General features: G+C 52.7%; 1 protein-coding gene across 1 annotated transcript in view; it reads left to right on the top strand.

The window, feature by feature from the left end:
• Window positions 1-25,413, top strand: part of LOC137356061 (mitogen-activated protein kinase kinase kinase 11-like) — a 76,866-nt gene extending 51,453 nt beyond the window's left edge. The window contains 10 exon segments of the mRNA XM_068021819.1: window positions 6,246-6,426; window positions 7,487-7,635; window positions 8,399-8,574; window positions 9,113-9,353; window positions 11,235-11,357; window positions 11,581-11,734; window positions 21,217-21,308; window positions 21,505-22,101; window positions 24,181-24,430; window positions 24,432-25,413. Of these exon segments, the coding sequence (XP_067877920.1) occupies window positions 6,246-6,426; window positions 7,487-7,635; window positions 8,399-8,574; window positions 9,113-9,353; window positions 11,235-11,357; window positions 11,581-11,734; window positions 21,217-21,308; window positions 21,505-22,101; window positions 24,181-24,430; window positions 24,432-24,759 (2,291 nt within the window). The 3' untranslated portion in view covers window positions 24,760-25,413.
• Window positions 25,414-25,822: the final 409 nt, after the last annotated feature.

Genomic DNA, 25,822 nt, shown 5'->3' with positions numbered 1-25,822 from the left:
TGCCAGTTGCCCTTTACGACGTGTCTTGCGGTCAGGGCAGGAAGCTGGGGCGGCTGTCACGTGGCCGTGGGTTCCTGCTGCAGGCGATGATCAGGGTCAGAGGCTGATAAAGACACTCATTGTTATCCCGGCTGCTCAGCGTCTCTCCAATTGGCCAGGCGTCTCCCCTTGTTCAGCTGGCTCCCCCTCCCCTCCCCTCCTCGAGACAGACAGTCACACAAGGCCAGACAGTGCTCCCAGTCTGTGAAGAGAGTTTAGGAGAGGGCCAACGCTCTCTTCTTCTAGTTGTTCTCCCCATCCTCCTCATGCTTTTTACAAAAAAAAAACCTTTCATTTCTACAGCGCCTTTCAACTTCAGCACGTCCCAAATACCCTCACAGCCAATGAAGTGCAGTAACTGTTGTAATGTAGGAAACACAGCTGCCAATTTGTGCACAGCAAGATCCCACACAACAGCAATGTGATAATGACTCAGATCACCTGTTTTTAGTGATGTTGGTTGAGGGATAAATATTGTCCCCAGGACACCGGGGAGAACTCCCCTGCTCTTCTTCCAATAGTGGCCGTGGGATCTTTTACACCCACCCGAGAGGGCAGACCGGGGTCTTCGGTTTAACGTCTCATCTGAAAGACCCGCCTCAGACAGTGCAGCACTCCCTCAGTACTGGTGTCCAGAGTGGGATATGTCACAGTGTTGCTAACAGCATACTCATGATAATATCGGGAACAAGGGAGCTGATGGTTAATGATAGAGTAGCAGGTTTGTGCCCCGGAAATAAATGAAGGGAATGTGTCAGGTTTGCATGATGACAGACTGGTGATATGGCATCAGATGTGGCAGCAGTTCAGGAGATAGATTACTTAAATATCACTCAGTTCATGATGGGAGAAATCCTACTTAACGTTCCAGTATGCTTCCTTCCAAAACTCTTAATCTATTCACTCGAATTGTACATAGTTTGTCAGACCTGTCCTCACCAGTACTGTACTCCAGTGTTATACAGTGACAGACCTGTCCCCACCAGTACTGTACTCCAGTGTTATACAGGACAGACCTGTCCCCACCAGTACTGTACCCCAGTGTAAAACAGTGACAGACCTGTCCCCACCAGTACTGTACCCCAGTGTAAAACAGTGACAGACCTTTCCCCACCAGTACTGTACCCCCAGTGTTATACAGTGACAGACCTGTCCCCACCAGTACTGTACCCCAGTGTTATACAGTGACAGACCTGTCCTCACCAGTACTGTACTCCAGTGTTATACAGTGACAGACCTGTCCCCACCAGTACTGTACTCCAGTGTTATACAGGACAGACCTGTCCCCGCCAGTACTGTACCCCAGTGTAAAACAGTGACAGACCTTTCCCCACCAGTACTGTACCCCCAGTGTTATACAGTGACAGACCTGTCCCCACCAGTACTGTACCCCAGTGTTATACAGTGACAGACCTGTCCCCACCAGTACTGTACCCCAGTGTTATACAGTGACAGACCTGTCCCCACCAGTACTGTACCCCAGTGTTATACAGTGACAGACCTGTCCCCACCAGTACTGTACCCAGTGTACACAGTGACAGACCTGTCCCCACCAGTACTGTATCCCAGTGTTATACAGTGACAGACCTGTCCCCATCAGTACTGTACCCCAGTGTTATACAGTGACAGACCTGTACCCACCAGTACTGTACCCCAGTGTTATACAGTGACAAACCTGTACCCACCAGTACTGCATCCCAGTGTTATACAGTGACAGACCTGTCCCCACCAGTACTGCATCCCAGTGTTATACAGTGACAGACTTGTACCCACCAGTACTGTACCCCAGTGTTATACAGTGACAAACCTGTACCCACCAGTACTGCATCCCAGTGTTATACAATGACAAACCTGTACCCACCAGTACTGCATCCCAGTGTTATACAGTGACAGACCTGTCCCCACCAGTACTGCATCCCAGTGTTATACAGTGACAGACCTGTCCCCACCAGTTCTGTACCCCAGTGTTATACAGTGACAGACCTGTCCCCACCAGGACTGTACCCCAATGTTATACAGTGACAGACCTGTCCCCACCAGTACTGTACCCCAGTGTTATACAGTGACAGACCTGTCCCCACCAGTACTGTACCCCAGTGTTATACAGTGACAGACCTGTACCCACCAGTACTGTACCCCAGTGTTATACAGTGACAGAACTGTACCCACCAGTACTGTACCCCAGTGTTATACAGTGACAGACCTGTACCCATCAGTACTGTACCCCAGTGTTATACAGTGACAGACCTGTACCCACCAGTACTGTACCCCAGTGTTATACAGTGACAGACCTGTACCCACCAGTACTGTACCCCAGTGTTATACAGTGACAGGCCTGTCCCCACCAGTACTGTACCCCAGTGTTATGAAGTGACAGACCTGTCCCCACCAGTACTGTACCCCAGTGTTATACAGTGACAGACCTGTCCCCACCAGTACTGTACCCCAGTGTTATACAGTGACAGACCTGTACCCACCAGTACTGTACCCCAGTGTTATACAGTGAGAGACCTGTACCCATCAGTACTGTACCCCAGTGTTATACAGTGACAGACCTGTCCCCACCAGTACTGTACCCCAGTGTTATACAGTGACAAACCTGTCCCCACCAGTACTGTACCCCAGTGTTATGCAGTGACAGACCTGTCCCCACCAGTACTGTACCCCAGTGTTATACAGTGACAGTCCTGTCCCCACTAGTACTGTACCCCAGTGTTATACAGTGACAGACCTGTCCCCACCAGTACTGTACCCCAGTGTTATACAGTGACAGACCTGTCCCCACCAGTACTGTACCCCAATGTTATACAGTGACAAACCTGTCTTCATCAGTACTGTACCCCAGTGTTATACAGTGACAGACCTGTCTCCACCAATACTGTACCCCAGTGTTATACAGTGACAGACCTATCCCCACCAGTACTGTACCCCAGTGTTATACAGTGACAGACCCGTCCCCACCAGTACTGTACCCCAGTGTTATACAGTGACAGACCCGTCCCCACCAGTACTGTACCCCAGTGTTATACAGTGACAGACCTGTCCCCACCAGTACTGTACCCCAGTGTTATGCAGTGACAGACCTGTCCCCACCAGTACTGTACCCCAGCGTTATACAGTGACAGACCTGTCCCCACCAGTACAGTACCCCAGTGTTATCCAGTGACAGACCTGTACCCACCAGTACTGTACCCCAGTGTTATACTGTGACAGACGTTGGTGATGTTCCCATTCTTGCTCCCTCTGCGGTGACTTTTTAAATCCTTCCTCCTTCAGGGAGAAAAACAGGAAGTAATTGTTTGCCAGATCTATTTGTGGAGCTTGGAATCCCCTTTAGGGCAGGACCGGAGCTGACTGAAACTCACTCTGCCTGTTTGACTGAAACTCCCTCTTCAGACACTGTCAGGTGCCATCGAACCAATAAACATGCCAAGCAGCAGCGTTTTGCCTGTCCTGTAACCCGTGGCGCAGCCCGTCTGACTGTTGAAGTGGCTGCCGATGCTGGGTATTGTAGGCCTGGGTGTGTGGAATCAGTGACAAACAGCAGCAAGTTTGGCAACAGCAGGTAGAAGGAGAGGAGTGGGGTAGAGGGGTGTGAAGGGGAGGGAGGTAGAAAGCTGGGTAAAGGAGAGAGGGAGGTGAGGAGAGGCCAAATTAATTTTTTTTTAAATAAAGTGCCAGAATATCTGGAACAGTTTCATCACATGAGGAGTAGAGATTCATTCCCAAAGAATACAGGAGCAGGCCATTCAGTCCCTCAAGCCTGTTCTACCATTCAGTGGATCACGGTTGATCTGTATCTTAACTCCATCTAACTGCCTTGCTTCCATAATTCTTAAGACCTTTAACCAACAAAAATCAGTCAATCTCAGTTTGAAACTATTCATTGACCTCCCACCGCTGGGGGGAGAGAGTTCCAGATTCCCACTCCCCTTTGTGTGAAGATGTGTTTCCTGACATCACCCCTGAACGGCCCTGGCTCTCATTTCAGCCCCCTCGTTCTCACCCCCGGACTCCCCCCAGCAGAGGAAGTAGTTTAGCGACCCTATAGAATCACTTAATCATCTTAAACACCTCAAAAACATCATCCCCTATACTCAATCCCAATTGAGAGCAGACTGCGGTACAATCCAGCGTGTGCCTTTGGTTATCTGAGTTTAAAAACTGTCAAGTCCGTGCCCTCAGGTTCCAAAACGCTGAGGAATTTAACTGAGTAATGTGTCAAAAATGGACATGTTTTTGCGGGGGCTCCCCCCACCCCCCCACCCCCTCCCCAGACTCTGCAAGAATTAAATCATTTGTACTCCCTTCTAACTTGCGTGCGCTGGTGCCTTCTGTCTCCTGATGCACGTTGAAGGAATGCCGGTTTAAGTTGCAAGGCTCCCGTGTTGGTACGTGTTTTCACACGTTGCAGGCTCGCCCTTGGATATGCCTGAGTTTTTGGGGCCCGTGTCAGTTTCCTGTTGGCCTGCATCAGTCAGAACAGGGAGTGGGGGAAGAGAGTGAGACACTGGGATGGGGGAAAAGGTGCAAGAAAGAATGACTGGGAGCAAGAGATAAAAAAAAAAAGAGAGGGGTGGGGGGGAAGAGATGAACAGAAGGGGAGCAGTGGGGAAAAAAACAGAAACAGAGGAGAGAGAAAGGGACCATCTGTGATGTTTAAATGCAGTCGTTAACTCATTTTTGTTGAGTAATGGATCTCGAGGGATATGAAGGAGAGGTTGAATGCTGGAACAGGCCCGAGGGGCTGAATGGCCTCCTCCTGTTCTTGGGGTCGTTCAGGACATGCCGGCTTGGAGTTGGTGCGGCTGCAGGACGTGGGACTGTGACAGACACCTGGTGGCGGAACACCAAACTGCGCTGGCTGCAACTTTTAAAATTTTCATTTCTGCTCCCTGAAACTGAAGTTAACCTTGGCGTGTCCTGGCCGGATGAGGGAAAGGGAGGATGAATAAAGGTTTATATTATTCAGAAAAAAAAGACAGGGGTTCCCCCCTGCTGATGGCCAGCCAAAAGAGGCCAAGCGCGAGTGAGTCCAAGATTGGCTTTGATGGTGATGCCTAACACGGTTGGATATCCTCCAAGTGGTCACTGTCTGGACTCGTACGTGAAGAATGGCCACTCTAGGTGAGGTGCAACCCATTTCCAGTGAGAGTCAGTGTCTCTAGGAGCCATGGGGTTGGGGGGTGGTGGTCAGGGGGGCAGGAAGATAGGAACAGGCCATTCAGCCCATCGAGCATGCTCCGCCATTCAATATGATCAAGGCTGATCATCCACTTTAATGCCTTTTCCCCCCACACTATCCTCATATCCCTTTATGTCATTGGTATTTAGAAATCTGTTAATCTCTGCTTTAAACATACTCAATGACTGAGCTTCCACAGCCCTCTGGGGTGGAGAATTCCAAAGATTCACAACCCTCTGAGTAAAGAAATTTCTCCTCATCTCTGTCCTAGGTGGCTTCCCCCTTATTTTGAAATTGTGTCCCCTGGTTCTAGACTCCCCAACCAGGGGGAAACATCTCAGCTTAGTATTTTGTAGGTTTCAATGAGATCACCTCTCATTCTTCGAAACTCTATAGAATACAGGCCCAGTTTCCCCAATCTCTCTTCGTAGGACAGTCCCGCCATCCTAGGAACAAGTCTGGTGAACCTACGTTGCACTCCCTCTATGACAATAATATCCACCCTAAGGTAAGGGGACCAAAACTGCACACTGTACTCCAGCTGCGGTCTAACCAAGGTTCGATAGAATCGAAGGAAGACTTCACTGCTCCTGTACTCAAATCCTCTTGCGATAAAGGCTAACATACCATTGGCCTTCTGAATTGCTTGCTGCACCTGCACGTTAGCTTTCAGTCACTTATTGATGACACCCTTTGTACACTTTCTAATCTCTTACCATTCAGGGCTCTGCACATCTGTTCCTCCGACCAAAATTGATAACTTCACATTTTTCCACATTATATTCCATCTGCCACGTTCTTGCCCACTCAGTAAGTCTGTCCAAATCCCCTTGAAGCCTCTTTGCATCTTCCCCATAACTCACATTCCCACCTAGTTTTGCGTTAGCCATGAACTTGCAAATATTACATTTGGTCCCCACATCCAAATCGTTGATTTTATACAGCTGGGGCCCAAGCACTGGTCCCTGCAGTACCCCACTAGTCACAGCCTGCTGACAATCGCTCCACTTTGTGTCTCCAGTTCTACTGTTACAGCCCATTGAAGATGACAACATGGAATGCAACGTGCTGAAGATCACCGACTTTGGCCTGGCGCGAGAGTGGCACAAGACGACCAAGATGAGCACAGCCGGCACCTATGCCTGGATGGCCCCCGAGGTGATCAAGACCTCCACTTTCTCTAAGGGAAGTGATGTGTGGAGGTGAGCTATCAGCGCGGGTTATCCCCTCCTCCTCGGCACCTGACGTCATGGGTTCGTACCCTGCTCCGTGATTCAGGCTGATGCTCACAGTGAGGGAGTACTGCGGAGGAAACATTAAACCGAGGCTCACCCACCCCCATCTGCCTCTCAGGTGGACGCCAAAGAACCCACAGCCACTATTGGAACGGGAGTTCTTCCCTCCAGTGTCCCGGGTCAATGTTTCTTTATCTCCGACACTTCAAAGAGCACTGACATTTACTGTGAAGCCATTTTTAACACAGCAAGATCCCACAAATAGTACAGGCGCCAATCTCATGGCTAATCTGCTGGTGCTTTGGTTGTGCGGATTACATTGGCCCCAGGGGCTCCGAGGAGAACTTCCCTGCCCCCTCTTCTAATAGCCCAGCCAAAAGGGGCTTTGGACAGTACCTTGGGCAGTGCTGTGCTCCCTCGATACTGCATTTGGGAGCCTTGGCCTGGATTATGGGGTTTGATTTCTCTGGAGTGAGGCTTGAACCCATGAGGGAGAGGGGGGGGGGTGGGGGGGTGAGAGCAAGACTGACGGACCCAAGCTAGCACACTCGAGGATAGGATGAGAATGAGTGAAATGTCAGGTCGCTGTAGAGAAAAGCAAGGCAGTGATGTTGCATTTGTAGGTGGCCCTGCTCGGGGTGTTATGTGCTGCATTGGGTGTCCCGATATTGCAAACAAGTTCAGTATTCAGTCTCATTCCAGCCTCTTGGGGATCTTCGACTTCCTTTGTTCCACCATTGGCGGCCCTGCCTTCAGCTGCCTGGGGGCCGTAAGCTCTGGAATTCCCTCCCTAAACCTCTCCGCCTCCCCCTCTCCTCCTTTAAGATGCTCTTTTAAACTGAACTCTTTGACCGAGCTTTTGGTCGCCTGTCCTTAATATCTCCCTATGTGGCTCGGTGTCAAATTGTGTCTGATTTACGCTCCTGGGAAGCACCTCGGGGACGTTTTACTACATCAAACAACTTGCATTTATGCAGCTCTTTTAAAGTGTATCTTGTTGATGGCTTGCCTGTTGTTCTCTCCGCAGTTACGGGGTGCTGCTGTGGGAGCTGCTAACGGGAGAGGTCCCCTACAGAGGGATCGACGGGCTTGCAGTGGCCTACGGAGTTGCTGTCAACAAGCTGACACTCCCCATTCCCTCGACCTGCCCAGAACCTTTCGCTCAGCTCATGACAGGTGAGTGGATGAGCTGCTGACTGTTCAGTGGTACTTGTGTTAAATGGGTGGCAGACTCCCAGTTCTTGTGTCGGTGGCGGGGATTATCCCGCTCTCTGTGACCAGCGCTCGGAGCTGTGTACGGTGTGTGCACAGGAGGCTCTGTGAGACGGGCAGGCTGTAAAGTACAACCTGCTGTCTTCCATCCTGCAGAAGCTTGAGCTGATCCAAAGCTCTGCTTTCCCCCCCCCCCCCCGTGTCCTAACTCTCACCGAGTCCCGTTCACCCATCACCCCCTCTGTGCTCGCTGACCTACACTGGCTCCCGGTCTAGCAACGCCTCGATTTTTTAAAAATCTCATCCTCGTGTTCAAATCGCTCGACCCCCCGCCTCACAATTTCTGTAACCTCACCCAGCCCCCACAACCCTCCGAGATCTCCGCGCTCCTCCAATTCCGGCCTCTATGTCCGTCCCCCCGATTTCCCATCGCTCCACCATTGGCGGCCGTGCCTTCAGCTGCCTGGGGGGCCCTGAGCTCTGGAATTCCCTCCCGAAACCTCTCCGCCTCTCTCTCTCTCCTCCTTTAAGACGCTGTGTAAAACCAAGCCTCTGGTCACCTCTTGTTTGATAATGCATTGCCGTGGAAGGTTGTACTGCATTAAAGGTGCTTTTATCCATGCAAGTTGTTGTTGTTTGATGTACTCCCGAGCGATTCTTATTCTCCTCTCCCTCTGCAACCACCGCCCACCGCCCCCCCCCCCCCCCCCCCCCCCCCCCCCAATAGAATGCTGGGACGAAGACCCTCACCACCGGCCGCTGTTTACCTCCATCTTGGAGCAGCTGACAGCCATTGAAGAGCAGGTGCTGCTGGAGATGCCACAGGATTCCTTCCACTCCATGCAGGATGACTGGAAACTGGAAATCCAGAGCATGTTCAACGAGCTGAGGGCCAAGGAGAAGGTACAGGGAGGGCTGGAAGAGTGAGTGGGGGGGGGGGGGAGGGAGTGGGGGGGGGGAGGGAGGGGAGTGGGGGGGGGAGGGAGGGGGGTGGGGGGAAGGAGGGAGGGGGTGGGGGGAAGGAGGGAGGGGGGTGGGGGGAAGGAGGGAGGGGGGTGGGGGGGGGGAGGGTGGGGGTGGGGGGAAGGAGGGGGTGGGGGGAAGGAGGGAGGGGTGGACTGCATACAACTAACCAGCGGAACCAGTCAGCAAACTAACGCTGCTATCAAAAGTGGGGGGCCTGGGGGGCTTCCACAGTTAAAAAGGCGCTATATAAATGCACATCAGTGTTGTAGCAACATTGGCCCGTGATGCGCTCCACGGAATATCTGACTGGCACGGAATGGGGTCAGGTACAGAGGGTCCCGGGCGCCAGTGAGACACGAAGCCTTTGCTGGGGGTTGGGGGAGGCGTTGGAGTCCGACGGCAGCATGGGACAGGGGAGAGGGGGTCTTGGCTCTGCATTAGACCCCATCCTCCCTCACCCCACTTTGTGTTCCAGGAGCTGCTGTGCCGGGAGGAAGAGCTGAAGCGGGCGGCCCTGCAGCAGAAGTCGCACGAGGAGTCGCTGCGTCAGCGGGAGCACGCCCTGGCGCAGTGGGAGCTGGATGTCTTCGAGCGGGAGCTCAGCCTCCTCATCTACCAGATGAACGCAGAGAAACCCAACGTGAAGAAGAGGAGAGGTACCTTCAAGAAGAACAAGCTGAAGGTGAAAGATGGTCAACGCATCAGCCGGCCAATCGGTCAGTACCAAACCACGGGTGCCTTCCAGTTAGCCGATTGGTCAGTACCAAACCACAGGTGCCTTCCAGTTAGCCGATTGGTCAGTACCAAACCACGGGCGCCTTCCAGTTAGCCGATTGGTCAGTACCAAACCACAGGTGCCTTCCAGTTAGCCGATTGGTCAGTACCAAACCACAGGTGCCTTCCAGTTAGCCGATTGGTCAGTACCAAACCACGGGCGCCTTCCAGTTAGCCGATTGGTCAGTACCAAACCACAGGTGCCTTCCAGTTAGCCGATTGGTCAGTACCAAACCACGGGCGCCTTCCTGGCAGCCGATTGGTCAGTACCAAACCACGGCCACCTTCCCGTTAGCCGATTGGTCAGTACCAAACCATTGGCACTTTCCCGTCAGCCGAACGGTCAGTACCAAACCATTGGCACTTTCCCGTCAGCCGAACGGTCAGTACCAAACCATTGGCACTTTCCCGTCAGCCAAACGGTCAGTACCAAACCATTGGCACTTTCCCGTCAGCCGAACGGTCAGTACCAAACCATTGGCACTTTCCCGTCAGCCGAACGGTCAGTACCAAACCATGGCCACTTTCCCGTCAGCCGAACGGTCAGTACCAAACCATGGCCACTTTCCCGTCAGCCGAACGGTCAGTACCAAACCATTGGCACTTTCCCGTCAGCCGAACGGTCAGTACCAAACCATTGGCACTTTCCCGTCAGCCGAACGGTCAGTACCAAACCATTGGCACTTTCCCGTCAGCCGAACGGTCAGTACCAAACCATTGGCACTTTCCCGTCAGCCGAACGGTCAGTACCAAACCATTGGCACTTTCCCGTCAGCCGAACGGTCAGTACCAAACCATTGGCACTTTCCCGTCAGCCGAACGGTCAGTACCAAACCATTGGCACTTTCCCGTCAGCCGAACGGTCAGTACCAAACCATTGGCACTTTCCCGTCAGCCGAACGGTCAGTACCAAACCATTGGCACTTTCCCGTCAGCCGAACGGTCAGTACCAAACCATTGGCACTTTCCCGTCAGCCGAACGGTCAGTACCAAACCATTGGCACTTTCCCGTCAGCCGAACGGTCAGTACCAAACCATTGGCACTTTCCCGTCAGCCGAACGGTCAGTACCAAACCATTGGCACTTTCCCGTCAGCCGAACGGTCAGTACCAAACCATGGCCACTTTCCCGTCAGCCGAACGGTCAGTACCAAACCATGGCCACTTTCCCGTCAGCCGAACGGTCAGTACCAAACCATGGCCACTTTCCCGTCAGCCGAACGGTCAGTACCAAACCATGGCCACTTTCCCGTCAGCCGAACGGTCAGTACCAAACCATGGCCACTTTCCCGTCAGCCGAACGGTCAGTACCAAACCATGGCCACTTTCCCGTCAGCCGAACGGTCAGTACCAAACCATGGCCACTTTCCCGTCAGCCGAACGGTCAGTACCAAACCATGGCCACTTTCCCGTCAGCCGAACGGTCAGTACCAAACCATGGCCACTTTCCCGTCAGCCGAACGGTCAGTACCAAACCACGGCCACCTTCCCGTCAGCCGATCGGTCAATACCAAACCACGGTCACTTTCCCGTCAGCCGATCGGTGACTACCAAACCACGGCCACTTTACCGTCAGCCGATCAGTCAGTACCAAACCACGGCCACTTTCCCGTCAGCCGATCAGTCAGTAGTCCAAGCGTGGTCCAGTGGACTGATCTCAGTACTGGTCAATTCTGCCGATTCGGCTGAAATTGGAACTTGCCTTTGGAGGTAATGAGTCCCGGTGTTGGAGCCTGTTCCTTTAACAGCCTGTTTAATGATGACTGTCCCTTTAACTGACATGCATGGATTCTCACTGAACCTCCTGGTGATCTTCCGAAACAGATTTCCAGCACAAGCTCACGGTGCAGGCCTCTCCAGTGCTCAACAAGAAGAAGGGCTTGTTTGAAGTCGGCTCCGGGTCACCCACCATCTCGTCCTTCGTCCCGCGCCTGAGGGCAATTCAGTGTAAGCAGTGCACGGAAAAATTCCAGCTCCTGATCAACCCAGAGACGGAATAATCATCTCTCTCTCTCGCTCTGTCGCCCTCAATTCATAGCTTCTCTGAGAATCATTGTACCCCGTTTCCTCTGGAATCTGTGTGTGTCTCTCTCTCTCTCTCTCTCTCTCTCTCTCACGCACACGCTCTCTCCCCACCATTGACGATCTCTTTTCCCTCATTCCCTTGCAGTGATTCCCATCGAGCCCAACGGAGCATGGAGCCGGCATTCGGCCTGGGGCCCCGAAAATTCCGATGGGGAAGAATGTGGGAAAGGAGAGAGGAGACCAGGGCGTAACTGGGGAAACAACTTGGCAAAACCCTGGGAAGTACCAGCCAATGGAAGGTGGGAATTCCCTGTGGGGAAACAATGGGGAATATTTGGAACTAAGTAGGAGAGCTTCAGGGAGAGGGACTGAGTGTTTGGGATGCAAGGGCGGGCAAGGAACCAGACAGGAAGGGAATTGAGAATAAAACTGTCACCTCTATGCAGGACTAGATAATCTTCTGAACTTGGGTTAAACCATGTTGAAAGCTTTATTCCGTATCTAACCCATTTTTTTTTCTTTTGGAGCTTTACTCTGTATCTAACCTAGTTTTATTTTTACATATATCCCAGGCCACTTTTATGTATGTTATGTCGAGGGGGCCTTTATTCCTCAGGCCCCCTTTATATACATTCTAAAATAACTTTATTAAAAACAGATAAATAAAACAAAAACTCAAATTAAAATGCCATTCTCGGCGTCGATGATGCACTCCAGTCCCTGCGGTGCCCACCGGTCGCGGAAGGCCTCCAGCCTGGGTACAAATGCACACCAGCGACTGGCCGCCCTCCTTGATCGGGAGACTCAGGACCGCGGCAGAGACCCAGTGTTTCCTCTTGCCCCAGAAGAAATCGACCAGCTTCTTCTGGATCTCGGTGGCAAATTCAGGGGGCGGGGCCAAAGTGACCAACCAGTACCACAGCATGGAGGCCACCAGTTGGTTTATGATCAACGCTCAGCCCCTGTAGGAAAGCACTCGGAGCAGTCCTGTCCAACGCCCTAGCTGAGTAGTGACTTTTGCCTCCAACTCCTGCTAGTTTGACGGCCAGGCTTCCTCAGCGGGGCTAACATGGACTCCCAGATAGAGGAAGTGCGTGGTGCTCCACGCAAAAGGTGTTAACTCCTCCGGCAGGGAGTCCACCCGCCACTGACCCACCAGGAGACCGGAACATTTCTCCCAGTTGATCCTTGCAGAGGACGCAGCAGAAAAAGTCACGCATCCTCCGCAAGTCAACGGGATCTGTGACCGCAAGGAGCACATCATCGGCGTAAGCCGAGAGGACGACCCGCATGGCCGGCTCGCGCAGACCTCCAATGACCTCCTGCAAAGCAGGCACAGGAACGGCTCCACGCAGATGGTATACAATTGGCCGGACATGGGGCATCCCTGACACACTCCTCTCCCAAAGCGAAGGGGTGCCGTCAAGGACCCGCTAACTTTGACTTGACACTCTGCAACGGCGTATAAAAGTCGGATCCGGGCCACATAATGCGGCCCGAGTCCGAATGCACTCAGAGTCCTGAAAAGGTATTTGTGATCCACCCTGTCGAACGCCTTCTCCTGATCCAGGGAGAGACAGGTGACAGACAGACCAGTTCTCTGGGAAAGATGGATCAGGTCCCGAACCAGGTGGATGTTGTCCTGGATGGACCGGCCCGGGACCGTGTAGGACTGGTCGGGGTGGATCATGTGGGTCAGCACGGAGCCCAGGCGGGTAGACATAGCCCGGGCAAAGATCTTATAATCCGTGCTGAGGAGGGAGACCGGACGCCAGTTTTTAAGCAGGCGGAGATCGCCCCTCTTCGGCAGCAGGACGATGACCGCCCTGCGCCATGAGAGGGGCATCTCCCCGGCCGCCAGGCTTTCCCCCCAGGACCCGCGCGTAATCGTCCCCCAGGACGTCCCAGAACGCCCTGAGGAACTCCACGATCAACCCATCCAGCCCTGGGGATTTGCCCCTCGAGAGCTGGTGGAGGGCGCCAGTCAGCTCCGCCAACGTGAGCGGAGCCTCCAATCCTTCGGCGCTGACCTTTGGCAGGTCCTCCCACAAAAGGGTGAGGCGCGGTCCAAATCTTCCAGGATCTGGATCCGCGACCTCACGTACGCACCTCGGGACCCTATGAGCTGCAGGTCCCTCAGTGCGCCCTTCTTCTCTTTGTACGCCTGCCACAGGGCCGGGTCCACGACGGCATGACCGAGGCGGGACTCCAAATCGAGCACCTCCCTCTCAAGGCGCCCGATCTCGGCTTCCCGCCTCTTGGTCGACCCCTTCGCGTACTCCTGACAGACAATACGAATGTGAGTCTTGCCCACATCCCACCATAGTCTCAAGGAGGGGAAGCCCCCCTGCTTCCTTCTCCTGCCGGCCCAGAATAGACGGAATGAGTCCCGGAATCGCTCGTACTCCAGCAGCCGGTTGTTAAAGTGCCAGTACGTGGACCCCGCCCGCGTGCGGAGTGGAGTGAACTCCGCCCACACCAGGTGGTGGTCCGAGCACGGCACCAGCCGCATGGAGGCCGCCGAGACACGGGAGACGTACGCCTGTGAAAAGTGGAGGCGGTCGATTCGGGACCCTCCTCCTCCAGACCTCCACGTGAAGGTGCTGGAGTCGGGATGGAGATTCCGCCAGACGTCCACCAAGTTAAGGGAGATGATCAGTCCCCTCAACTTCTCCACTGACGCTTGGCTGCGCTGGGGACTGGAGCGATCCCCCACCTCGAGGGTGCAGTTAAAATCCCCCCCGAGGATGATGCACTCGCCGCTATCGATGGAGCTCAAGAGAGCAGACACTTCTTCAAAGAAGCGCGCTTGCAACGCGCCGGGCCTGGGCGCGTACACGTCCACAAAGTGGAGCGGCACGCTACCCAGGCAAACGGCAAGGTGGAGCAAGAGGCCCGGCACTAGCTCCTTGACCCCCAAGATCTCCGGCTGAAAAGTCGGGGTCAACAAGATAGCCACCCCACTAAAAATAGGGGTGAGGTGACTCATGTAGACCCCACCCTGCCACTCCAGGTGCCAGGTGACTTCGTCTCCCGGAACGGTATGGGTTTCCTGCAGAAAGCTCACCGCGTATCTCCCTTCCCTGAGGTCTGAGAGATTGTGAAATCTGCGGTGAGACCCCCTGCTGCCGTTGATGTTGAGGCTGGCTATGGTTATCTTCATGTCAAAGGTACTTAAAACCCGTCACCAACACCTCACTGTGAGGAGGGAGTGGAAGTGCACCTGGCCCTCCATTCCCCCAGCAACCCATTGAGGAACACATTAAATGGGTGCCTCTCAACCAGTTTCACACCCGCACCCTGCTCGCTTTCTTCAGGGCGGCACGGACGGACTGTATGATCAGCGCCAGATTTGACCAACGGCCGAGGGCCAGCTGAGCTTTTTCGTGGCAACCCCTGCAAGCTGCGAAGAAATCCCGGAGTTCCGCCGTGGGGATGAGAGGAGATTCGGTGGGAGGCAAGAGGGACTCCACCACCTCACTGGTGATGGAATCAAGATCGTCCTCCGTGTCCCACACTGAATCCCCATCCTCGTCCGGGTTGTCACCACCAGTGGCTGACACACCCACCACACACTGTGGGGCAGACGTCCCGGCTGCGCCAGCTGGTCCCGCCTCCGTCACGATCCCACCCCCAGGATCGATGGCGGAGTCCTCCTCTCTGGGTTCTAGAATGGAACTGGAGCCTGTGGCTACCAGCAGTCCAGAAACCCCCCTCCACCTCCGTCTCCAGGCCAATGAACGTCCACGGGAGACAGAAATTCCCAATTCCGGAAATCCAGCTGGAGCTGAGACCGGAGGCGGAGAGAGGAGGCCATCTCCTGCTCCGCCAGCACCCACAGGCCCAGCAGATGGGGCAGCATTTTCAATTATAACCGGGTCGGGTGTCTCCTGGTTGGTGGTGGATTTTGGCTGGGAGGGCCGACCCTTTGGGGTCTTGCCATCCCCCCTACTCAGGGCACCCGACCCAGTGGCAGAATGGGAGGCGTCCCCAGGCTCCCCCACCACAAGCAGGGCTCCACTGGCTCCCCCCGAAGGGGCCATGTGAACAGGGATCTCCCCCTCCCCTCCATCCTGAGGGGTAGGGAGCTCCTGCTCAGACTTTACAGAGTTAGTGGTGGTGGTAGGGGGAACAGGAGACAACTCCCCTCCATCAAATGGGCCCTACACCTCAGGGCTTTGTGTTACCTCTGTGGAGGGATACCTTCTCCTATTTTTCCCACTAGGGATGACCTCCATGTCATCAGAGGCTTCCGCCTCCGCACCCTCCTCTTTTTTTTTTGTTACTCTGGGCCTGAGCCCAGCCCTGGAACAGGTGGATTCCCCAGGAACGGGCCTTGGGCTGAGCTCAGGCTCGGGTTGTGTCATGGTGTCCAGGGGACGCGCCTCTCGGTGTTTATCTTTCCCCTGCGCCTTCCTTCCACTCGGATGGGCACTCCCCTCCCTGCTGAAGGCTGTGAAAACCACAGCCTGCGGAACCGACTGAGCAGTGTCTGTAGGAGGTGTGGGAGGAGGTGCAGTGGCGCCAACCTGGGCCGCAGACGTGGAGTTGGCAGCCGGGAGGTTGGGGCAGTTCTTAAGAACATGCCCCACCCCCTTGCAGACATGGTACCGCGCCCCGACCGAGGTCCAGAAGACGCGGTAGGCCGTCCCCTGGAACTCTACATCGAAATGGCCCTCCAAGACCACCATCGTGCCAGCTGCACAAATAGCTGGCGGCGGAAGGAGTAGACATGTTGGAGGCTGTGCTCCCGAAGACCAAGCCGGACTGGGGTGATCCCCGACCTCACCTCCCCCAGATGGTGCAGGTGGGGAAGGAGGAGCTCACTGGGAATAAAGGGCAGGACGTTTGATAACATTATCCGCTGCGCAGTGGCCCCTAGAGGGTCCACCGGCAGAAAAGCCTCACCCACAGTGAGCCGTTTATTCAGGGCCAGGGACACGGCCCGCTCGGTCTTCAGGAAGAACACAGCCTTCCCGTACATTTTTGAGGCTGCCATAATGGCCAAGGGGCTGACAACCTCGGCCATTGCTTTTACATAGGCCTCTATAGACATATTGGGGTGGGGATAGCTCTATATCATGGCTCGATGTAATTAATTTCAAAGGTGACGGGGTCACGCGGGCACCCACAGAGGCTACAGCCACATAGGTAAGAGAGGGCCCCGCCACCAGTGATGATGGGCTTGCCATGGGTTCAAGAGCCAAACCCACCCCCAAATTGCAGGCAAACAAACAAACGTTTCCAAGAAAAAGCAGCTAGTAGGTTTGGGGAGAGGCTGAGAGTATACAGGAAAGGGGAAAGACAGGCTGCAAGCAATGACTTTGCCTTTTTTCCTTAAAGGATGGTACTTTGAGCACTCTAACCACTCCTGGTCTTCTGCTTGTGGTTGTGGGAGGGGTCTTCACCTGGGTCAGCCGAAAGCTGCCCAGGCACCAGCTAGATCCTTCTGTCTCTATAACCAGGCAGCTTCAGCTAACCCAGGCTGGGCAATTGGGGTGGGGAGGGAGCTTCCTTGTGTACTCCAATGCAATTGCACAGCTCCCTACAGAACTGTACAGCTCCCACCCCTTGTTATTCCGCCCTTTTCTACCTCCCACAACAGTCCAATTGAAATAAAAGTCTGGTGCTCGACACCCACCTCGAAATACAGGCTAATTCCAAAGTCTTTCCTCCTCTGCTGCAAAAGTTGTTCAAAGTTTTTGCAGTTCGCTCCTCAGCTCTCCAGCAGCACCTCCAGCAACTGGCTGCAGCACCTCATTGAGGCACCCAATCAGAGAGCAGCCAATCCCATGCTGTACCTGTCCTGGGGAGTGTTTGATGGGGGACAGTGTAGAGGGAGCTTTACTCTGTATCTAACCCCATGTTGTACCTGTCCTGGGGAGTGTTTGATGGGGACAGTGTAGAGGGAGCTTTACTCTGTATCTAATCCCGTGCTGTACCTGTCCTGGGGAGTGTTTGATGGGGACAGTGTAGAGGGAGCTTTACTCTGTATCTAATCCCGTGCTGTACCTGTCCTGGGGAGTGTTTGATGGGGACAGTGTAGAGGGAGCTTTACTCTGTATCTAATCCCGTGCTGTACCTGTCCTGGGGAGTGTTTGATGGGGACAGTGTAGAGGGAGCTTTACTCTGTATCTAATCCCGTGCTGTACCTGTCCTGGGGAGTGTTTGATGGGGTACAGTGTAGAGGGAGCTTTATTCTCTATTGTACCTAAGCTGGGAGAGTTAGGCAAAAGAATTCTTCTGCTGTTTGCATCCCTGTGATTCATTTTGGACAGGATCAGCACTGGTTCTGACAACTTCTCCCCATGAATGATAATCTTAAAAAAAGGAGGTCCTAAAAGCAGAATATAGGGAGCTAGGAAGTAAGTTGAAAGGTAGGATCTCAAAGGTAGTGATCTCAGGATTACTACCAGTGCCACGTGCTAGTCAGAGTAGAAATAGCAGGATATATCGGATGAATACGTGGCTGAAGAGATGGTGTGAGGGGGAGGGTTTTAGATTCCTGGGGCATTGGGATCGGTTCTGGGGGAGGTGAGACCAGTACAAACTGGACGGGTTACAGCTGGGCAGGACTGGGACTGATGTCCTGGGGGGAGTATTTGCGAGAGTGGTTGGGGAGCGTTTAAACTAAAATGACAGGAGGATGGGAACCTTTGCAAGGAGTCAGAGGAGGGGGGGATCAAAGACAAGAACAAAAGACAGGGGAATAAGAAAAGTAATAGGCAGAGAAATCAAGGGCCAGAATCAAACAGGGTCACAGTGAAAAATAGGGGGCAGGGGACAAGTAATGTTAAAAAGACAAGCCTTAAGGCTTTGTGCTTTAACGCGTAGAGCATTCGCAATAAAGTGGATGAATTAATCGCGCAAATAGATGTAAATGGGTATGATATAGTCGGGATTACGGAGACATGGCTGCAAGGTGACCAGGGATGGGAAATGAACATCTAGGGGTATTCAGTATTTAGGAAGGACAGACAAAAAGTAAAAGGCGGTGGAGTTGCATTGCTGGTTAAAGAGGAAATTAACACAATAGTGAGGAAAGATATTAGCTCTGACGATGTGGAATCTGTATGGGTGGAGCTGAGAAACACTAAGGGGCAAAAAACATTCGTGGGGGTTGTATATAGACCCCCAAACTGTAGTGGCGATGTTGGGAATGGCATTAAACAGGAAATTAGAGATGCATGCGATAAAGGAACATCTCTAATTATGGGTGACTTTCATCTGCATATAGATTGGGCAAATCAAATTAGTCACAATACCGCAGGCCATCCTAGACTGGGTATTGCGTAATGAGAGAGGAATAATTGACAATCTAGTTGTTCGAGATCTCTTGGGGACGAGCGTCCATAATATGATAGAATTCTTCATCAAGATGGAGAGTGACGTAGTTGATTCTGAGACTCGGGTCCTGAATCTTAATAAAGGAAACTACAAAGGTATGAGGCACGAGTTGGCTATGATGGATTGGGAAACGTTACTTAAAGGGATGACGGTGGATAGGTTATGGCAAACATTTAAAGAGTGCATGGATGAACTGCAACAATTGTTTATTCCTGTCTGGCGCAAAAGTAAAACGGGAAAGGTAGCCAAAACATGGCTTACAAGGGAAATTAGAGATAGCATTAGATTCAAGGAAGAGGCATACAAATTCACCAGAAAAAACAACAGACCTGAGAATTGGGAGCAGTTTAGAATTCAGCAAAGGAGGACCAAGGGATTGATTAAGAAGGGGAAAATAGAGTTTGAGAGCAAGCTTGCGGGGAACATAAAAACTGACTGTAAAAGTTTCTATAGGTATGTAAAGAGAATAAGATTGGTGAAGACAAATGTAGCTCCCTTACAGTCAGAAACAGGGGAATTTATTATGGGGAATAAAGAAATAGCTGACCAACTAAATGCATACTTTGGTTCTGTCTTCACAAAGGACGACACAAATATCATACCAGAAATGTTGGGGAACACATGGTTTAGTGAGAGGGAGGAACTGAAGGAAATCAGTATTAGTAGAGAAATGGTGTTGGGGATTGAATTGAATGGGATGGGATTTAAGGTCGATATATTCCCCAGGGCCTGATAACCTACATCCCAGAGTACTTAAGGAAGTGACCCTAGAAATAGTGGATGCATTGGTGGTCATCTTTCAGGATTCTATAAACTCTGGAACAGTTCTTACAGATTGGAAGGTAGCTAATGTAACCCCACTATTTAAAAAGGGAAGTGGACAGAAAGCAGGGAATTATAGACCAGTCAGCCTGACGTCGGTAGTGGGGAACATTCTAGAGTCCATTATCAAAGATTTTATAGCAGAGCACTTGGAGAACAGTGGTAGAATCGGGCAGAGTCAGCATGGATTTACGAAAGGGAAATCGTGCTTGACAAATCTACTAGAATTCTTCGAGGGTGTAACTAGTAGAGCTGATGCGGGGGAGACAGTGGATGTGGTTTATTTGGACTTTCAGAAGGCTTTCGGCAAAGTCCCACATAAGAGGTTAGAGTGTAAAACTGTGGGATTGGGGGTAATGTATTATGATGAATAGAAAATTGGTTGGCGGACAGGAAACAAAGAGTAGGGATAAAAGGGTCCTTTTCCAAATGGCAGGCAGTGACTAGTGGGGTATCGCAGGGATCGGTGCTAGGACCCCAGCTATTCACAATATATATTAATGATCTAGATGAGGGAACTAAATGTAATATCTCCAAATTTGCAGATGACATAAAACTGGGTGGGAGGGTGAGTTGTGAGGAGGATGCAGAGGGGCTTCAGAGTGATTTGGACAAGTTGAGTGAGTGGGCTAATGCATGGCAGATTTGGTAGCAAAAACAGGAAGGCAGATTATTATCTGAACGGCTATAAACTGAGAGAGGGGAATATGCAGCAAGACCTGGGTGTTCTTGTACACCAGTCGCTGAAGGTAAGCATGCAGGTGCAACAGGCGGTAAAAAGGGCAAATGGTATGTTGGTCTTCATAGCGAGAGGATTCGAGTACAGGAGCAGGGATATCTTGCTGCAATTATACAGGGCCTTGGTGAGGCCACACCTGGAATATTGTGTGCAGTTTTCCTCTCCTTATCTGAGGAAGGATGTTCTTGCTATAGAAGGAGTGCAGCGAAGGTTTACCAGACTGATTCCTGGGATGGTGGGACTGACGTATGAGGTGAGATTGAGTCGGTTAGGATTATATTCGCTGGAGTTCAGAAGAGTGAGGGGGTATCTCATAGAAACCTATAAAATTCGAACAGGACTTGACAGGGTAAATGCAGGAAGGATGTTCCCGATGGTGGGGGAGTCCAGAACCAGCGGTCATAGTCTAAGGATACGGGGTAAACCTTTCAGGACTGAGATGAGGAGAAATTTCTTCACCCAGAGAGTGGTGAGGCTGTGGAATTCGCTACCACAGAAAGCAGTTGAGGCCAAAACATTGTATGTTTTCAAGAAGGAGTTAGATATAGCTCTTGGGTATAAAGGGATCAAAGGATATGGGGCGAAAGCGGGAACAGGTTACTGAGTTGGAAGATCAGCCAGGATCATAATGAATGGCGGAGCAGGCTCGAAGGGCCGAATGGCCTACTCCTGCTCCTATTTTCCTATGTCTCGACCCCGATTTGTACACCGACCGAACGAGTGGAGGGCTGGTCGTGTTTTGCTTACCCGGCCTCGGTGCCCCTTTTAGAGGCGTGGTGTTGGGGTGACTGGTATCATTTTGTAGACATTTGGTGGTGATGAGACTCGGTTAAGTTTACGGTGTTGAGTTTAACTAAAGTATTTCATCTTCAGGCTAAGACTTCGACCGGATGTGTGGAACGCAGAGACTGGGGATGAAGGGCCAACCCCCTCCTTAGCAAACTTGATTGCAGACACTATCTCAGGTATGTGAAGGATGAGTTTAAGTCTAGCGAGGGTGCACGACGGGAGAGATGGGCCAGGGGAGCGCTGATTATAATGGAGTCTACACTGGGCCTATAACAGGAGGCTGACTCACTCCTATCCAGGTCAAACTTTGACCCCTCTTTCATTCTTTTGAAAACCTGGGACTGATGCCCTGTTGCCTTGTATTGTGTGCAGGTGACCATGCCAAGAATGGAGACCTTGTCACCATCGACCACAGTCCTGCCGATAACCTACCTCACGCCAGCAACAATCGGTACAAGGACGCCGGCACTGGTGACGATTCGGAGGGGCCCCAGCGATGCCAACTTAAGAGCATGGGAGGGGCGTTGCTAGGCAGCGCCGCCGTGCTTGCGTCAGTCGGGCTGGGATGTGACCTGGGGAGGCTGCACCTGCTCGACGCCAGGGAGGCTGACACCGGGACGCCGGGCGGTTCCCATAGCAACCAGAGCTCGCCACACGTCAGGCACTGCAAGAAGGCCCGGACAGACGACAGCAGCGAGCCCGGCGACCTGATCTGTTTCCCTGCCGGCCTGAACTCCACCGGGACGCTCATCGATTCGACGGGCTCCGAGGTCCCCGCCGGGGGCGGTGACCGTGACCGAGCCGGGGCCGGCTGGCCGGGCCTGTCGGTCAGTTTGGAGGGAGGTCAGGTTGAAGGTCAGGCCCCGCCAATGGCTGGCGAGTTGCTGCTGGGACCCCCGGTGACCCCGAGAAGGGACAGGAAACACGGCAACGGGGAGAGGCTAACGGAGAGCTGCGCCGAGACCACAGGTAAGAGACCGCGATGGTAACCGGATCTCTGGGCTATGCCACAAACTGGGCCTCAGCCATTGTATTGCATGCCCATTGGTGTCAAGTGAAGCTATAAGCAGAGAGTTATACAGCACAGAAACAGTCCCTTCGGCCCATCGTTTCCGTGCCAGCCATCAAGCACCTATCTATTCTAATCCCATTTTCCAGCACTTGGCCCATAGCCTTGTATGCTATGGCTTTTCAAGTGCTCATCTAAATACTTCTTAAATGTTGTAAGGGTTCTTGCCTCTAACACCTCTTCACACAGTGTGTTCCAGATTTCAACCACCCGCTGAGTGAAAAAATTTTTCCTCAAATCCCCTCTAAACCTCCTGCCCCTTACCTTAAATCTATGCCCCCTGGTTATTAACACCTCCGCTAAGGGAAAAAGTTTCTTCCTATCTAACCTGTCAATGCCCCTCATAATTTTGTATACCTCAATCAGGTCCCCCCTCAGCCTTCTCTGCTCGAAGGAAAACAACCCTAGCCTTTCAGTCTCTCTTCATAGCTGAAATGCTCCAGCCCAGGCAACATCCTGGTGAATCTCCTCTGCACCCTCTCCAGTGCAATCACATCCTTCCTATCGTGTGGTGACCAGAACTGTACACAGTACTCCAGCTGTGGCCTAACTAGTGTTTTATACAGCTCCATCATAACCTCCCTGCTCTTATATTCTATGCCTCGGCTAATAAAGACAAATATCTCATATGCCTTCATAACCACCTTATCTACCTGTGCTGCTGCCTTCAGTAATCTATAGACAAGTACACCAAGGTCCCTCTGACCCTCTGTACTTCCTAGGGTCCTATCATCCATTGTATATTCCCTTGCCGTATTAGTCCTCCCAGAATGCTTCACCTCACACTTCTCAGGATTAAATTCCATTTGCCACTGCTCCGCCCATCTTACCAGCCCATTTATATCGTCCTGTAATCTAAGGATTTCCTCCTCACTATTTACGACATCATCAATTTTTGTGTCATCTGCGAACTCACTGATCATACCTCCTATATTCACGTCTAAATCATTAACGTACACTACAAACAGCAAGGGTCCCAGCACCGATCCCAGCGGTACACCACTGGTCACAGGCGTCCAATCGCACAAACAGCAGAATACTGCAGAACAGCAAAAATAGCAGAAGCTTCTTAGCTTGGTTTGGGTCGGGGTGATTCTGCCTCGGGGACCAAGTCCCAGTGGGAACTGCTGGAAAGCCAGCACGTTGAGTGAAGGCAGTGGGCTGCGATGACCTCCATGGGTCAAATAGCCGACGGCCACTCACCATCTGGGCTTACACACGGAGGTTGCTCACTAGGGTGAGGTAGTGGAGCCACCCCGACACCTGTGGGACTTCAAGAGGGGATGGGGGAGAAGCTGGAAAACTAATCTGCAGTGGCCGCCAGTCAGCCCGAGTCACATCTCCCTCCCCCTCTCTCATGCAGGGACAGAAAGCAATTAGGAAAGCAAATGGTATGTTAGCTTCTGGTACAATGCGACTGGAAATAAGAGGAATGAAATCTTACTACACTTATACTGGGCATTGGTGAGGGTGAAACAAAGGTTCATTAGACTGGTTCCTGGGATGAGGGGATTGTCCTACGAAGAGAGATTGAGTAGACGAGGCCGATATTCTCTGGCGTTCAGAAGAATGAGGGGTGATTTCATTGAAACATATAAAATTCTTAAGGGGTTTGACAGGGTAGATGCTGAGAGGCTGTTTCTCCCCCCCCCCCCCCCCCCCCCACCCGGGCTTGAGGGTCTAGAACGAGGGGAGGTGCCACAGTCTCCAGATAAAGGGTCATCCATTTCAGTCTGGGATGAGGAGAAATTCCTTCACTCGGAGGGTTGTGAATCTTTGGAATTCTCTACCCCAGGGAGCTGAGGATGCTCAGTCATTGAGTACATTCAAGATAGAGATTGATAGATGTTTGGGAATGAAGGGATTTGGGGATGGGTGCAGGAAGGTGGAGTTGAGGTAGGTGATCTTGTTGAATGGCAGAGTAAACACGAATGGCCGACTCCTGCTCCCGTTTCTTACGTTCTCTCTGTTCCTTTCAGGAAACGTGTTCGCTTCCGGAAACGTGCAGGATCAGGACGGCGTTGGATTTCCGTCTGCCCCTGGCCGTCCCCATCACAAGCCCTGGCACCAGGCGGAGCATTCCAAAACCAGCGCCGTCCCCCGACCTCGGCCCTGCCAGACACGAGCCAGGATCGACCCCTGGAGTTTCGTCTCGGCCGGCACGGGCGACCCGGGCCGGACTGCGACCGACCCTCCCCCTGACCCCTTCAGCACGCCGGGGCTGAGGGCCCCCCCACCCCAGGAACCCCTTCGCCAGCCCCCGCCGGGGCGCAGCGCCCTCCATACGGCTTTGCCCCCCGGGGCCCAACAACCCCTTCGCCACGGGGGACGCCGCCTTCTGCCCCTTCCCCCCTCCGACCTCCGACCCCTTCAGCGCCGCAGTGGAAAGAGCTGGTTTCTCGAGCTGCCCGTTCTCTGGACTGACCTTCGACCCTGCCATGAAGCAGCTGCCATTACTGTTGCAGGGAGCCAAAGATGAGAGCCTGATTGACTTGGATACAGAAATATGGACCAAAGAGACAACCCCCCCAAGCCGGGACGGGGGCAAATCAGTGTAGGGTCTGCGGTGGGAGGGGTGTCACCAACTGTGCTTGGCCGAATTCCTGGAGGATTGAACCACAAGGCCTTGCTCCTCCAACTGCCCCACCCGGTCGAACATCCATTTTCTACTGAATAAAAGAACGGATATCAGAAAAACACACACCTATTTTGTAATACCATTCCCCCTCCCCCCCACTCCCCACCGTCCACGATTCTGTTCACAGCAATGTCCTGGAAATTAATCTTTCATTCCTGTGGACTCCCAGGGCCAGCCTGGAGGGTTGGCAACTCCAGAGTCGGGTCACGTCAACTGACCGGGGGCTGGGGTGGGGAAGCAGGTGTGGTTCAGTGGGAAGTGGTGTTCGGAGAGGTGGGGACTGGCCTGCTGGCGAGAGATTCTTTCTCACATGAACTCTGTACCGTTTCTAAGTGCAAATACTGCTGAGGACGTAGATCGAGCAGGCTCCTCCGCCGAGGCAGCAGCTGTGGGGGCGATGTCACCCTCCCTGTCTCTTTCGGGTGCCTCGCGGTCGGGTGAAGGGCGATGGGATCGAACAGGACACGCCGGCTGTCGGGAGCCAGACCTGTCTGAGCATATGTTATTTTTTAGGGAAATTAAAGTTTTTAAAAGAGGTTTAAAAAAAATAAAATTATTAAATAAATTCTTCCAATATCGCTCTGCTGACATTTTTTCTTTAGGTGTCTGTATTCTGGACGATGAGGTTAGATGTCTTACCAGGTTCAGGAATGGGGGTAGGGGGGTCTACTGCTTAGGGAGAGATCAGTCCCTCTTTCTCTCAGGGTGATATCTGTACACTGACTGGTGTCTGTCAGTCCCTCTCTCTCTCAGGGTGATACCTGTACACTGACTGGTGTCTGTCAGTCCCCCTCTCTCTCAGGGTGATATCTGTACACTGACTGGTGTCTCTCAGTCCCTCTCTCTCTCAGGGTGATATCTGTACACTGACTGGTGTCTGTCAGTCCCTCTCTCTCTCAGGGTGATATCTGTACACTGACTGGTGTCTCTCAGTCCCTCTCTCTCTCAGGGTGATATCTGTACACTGACTGGTGTCTCTCAGT

This window comes from Heterodontus francisci, chromosome 44, assembly GCF_036365525.1.
Source record: "Heterodontus francisci isolate sHetFra1 chromosome 44, sHetFra1.hap1, whole genome shotgun sequence".
Taxonomy (NCBI): Eukaryota; Metazoa; Chordata; class Chondrichthyes; order Heterodontiformes; family Heterodontidae; genus Heterodontus; species Heterodontus francisci.
Note: the sequence above shows the minus strand (reverse complement) of the source record. Positions and strands in the feature narration are given on the sequence as shown.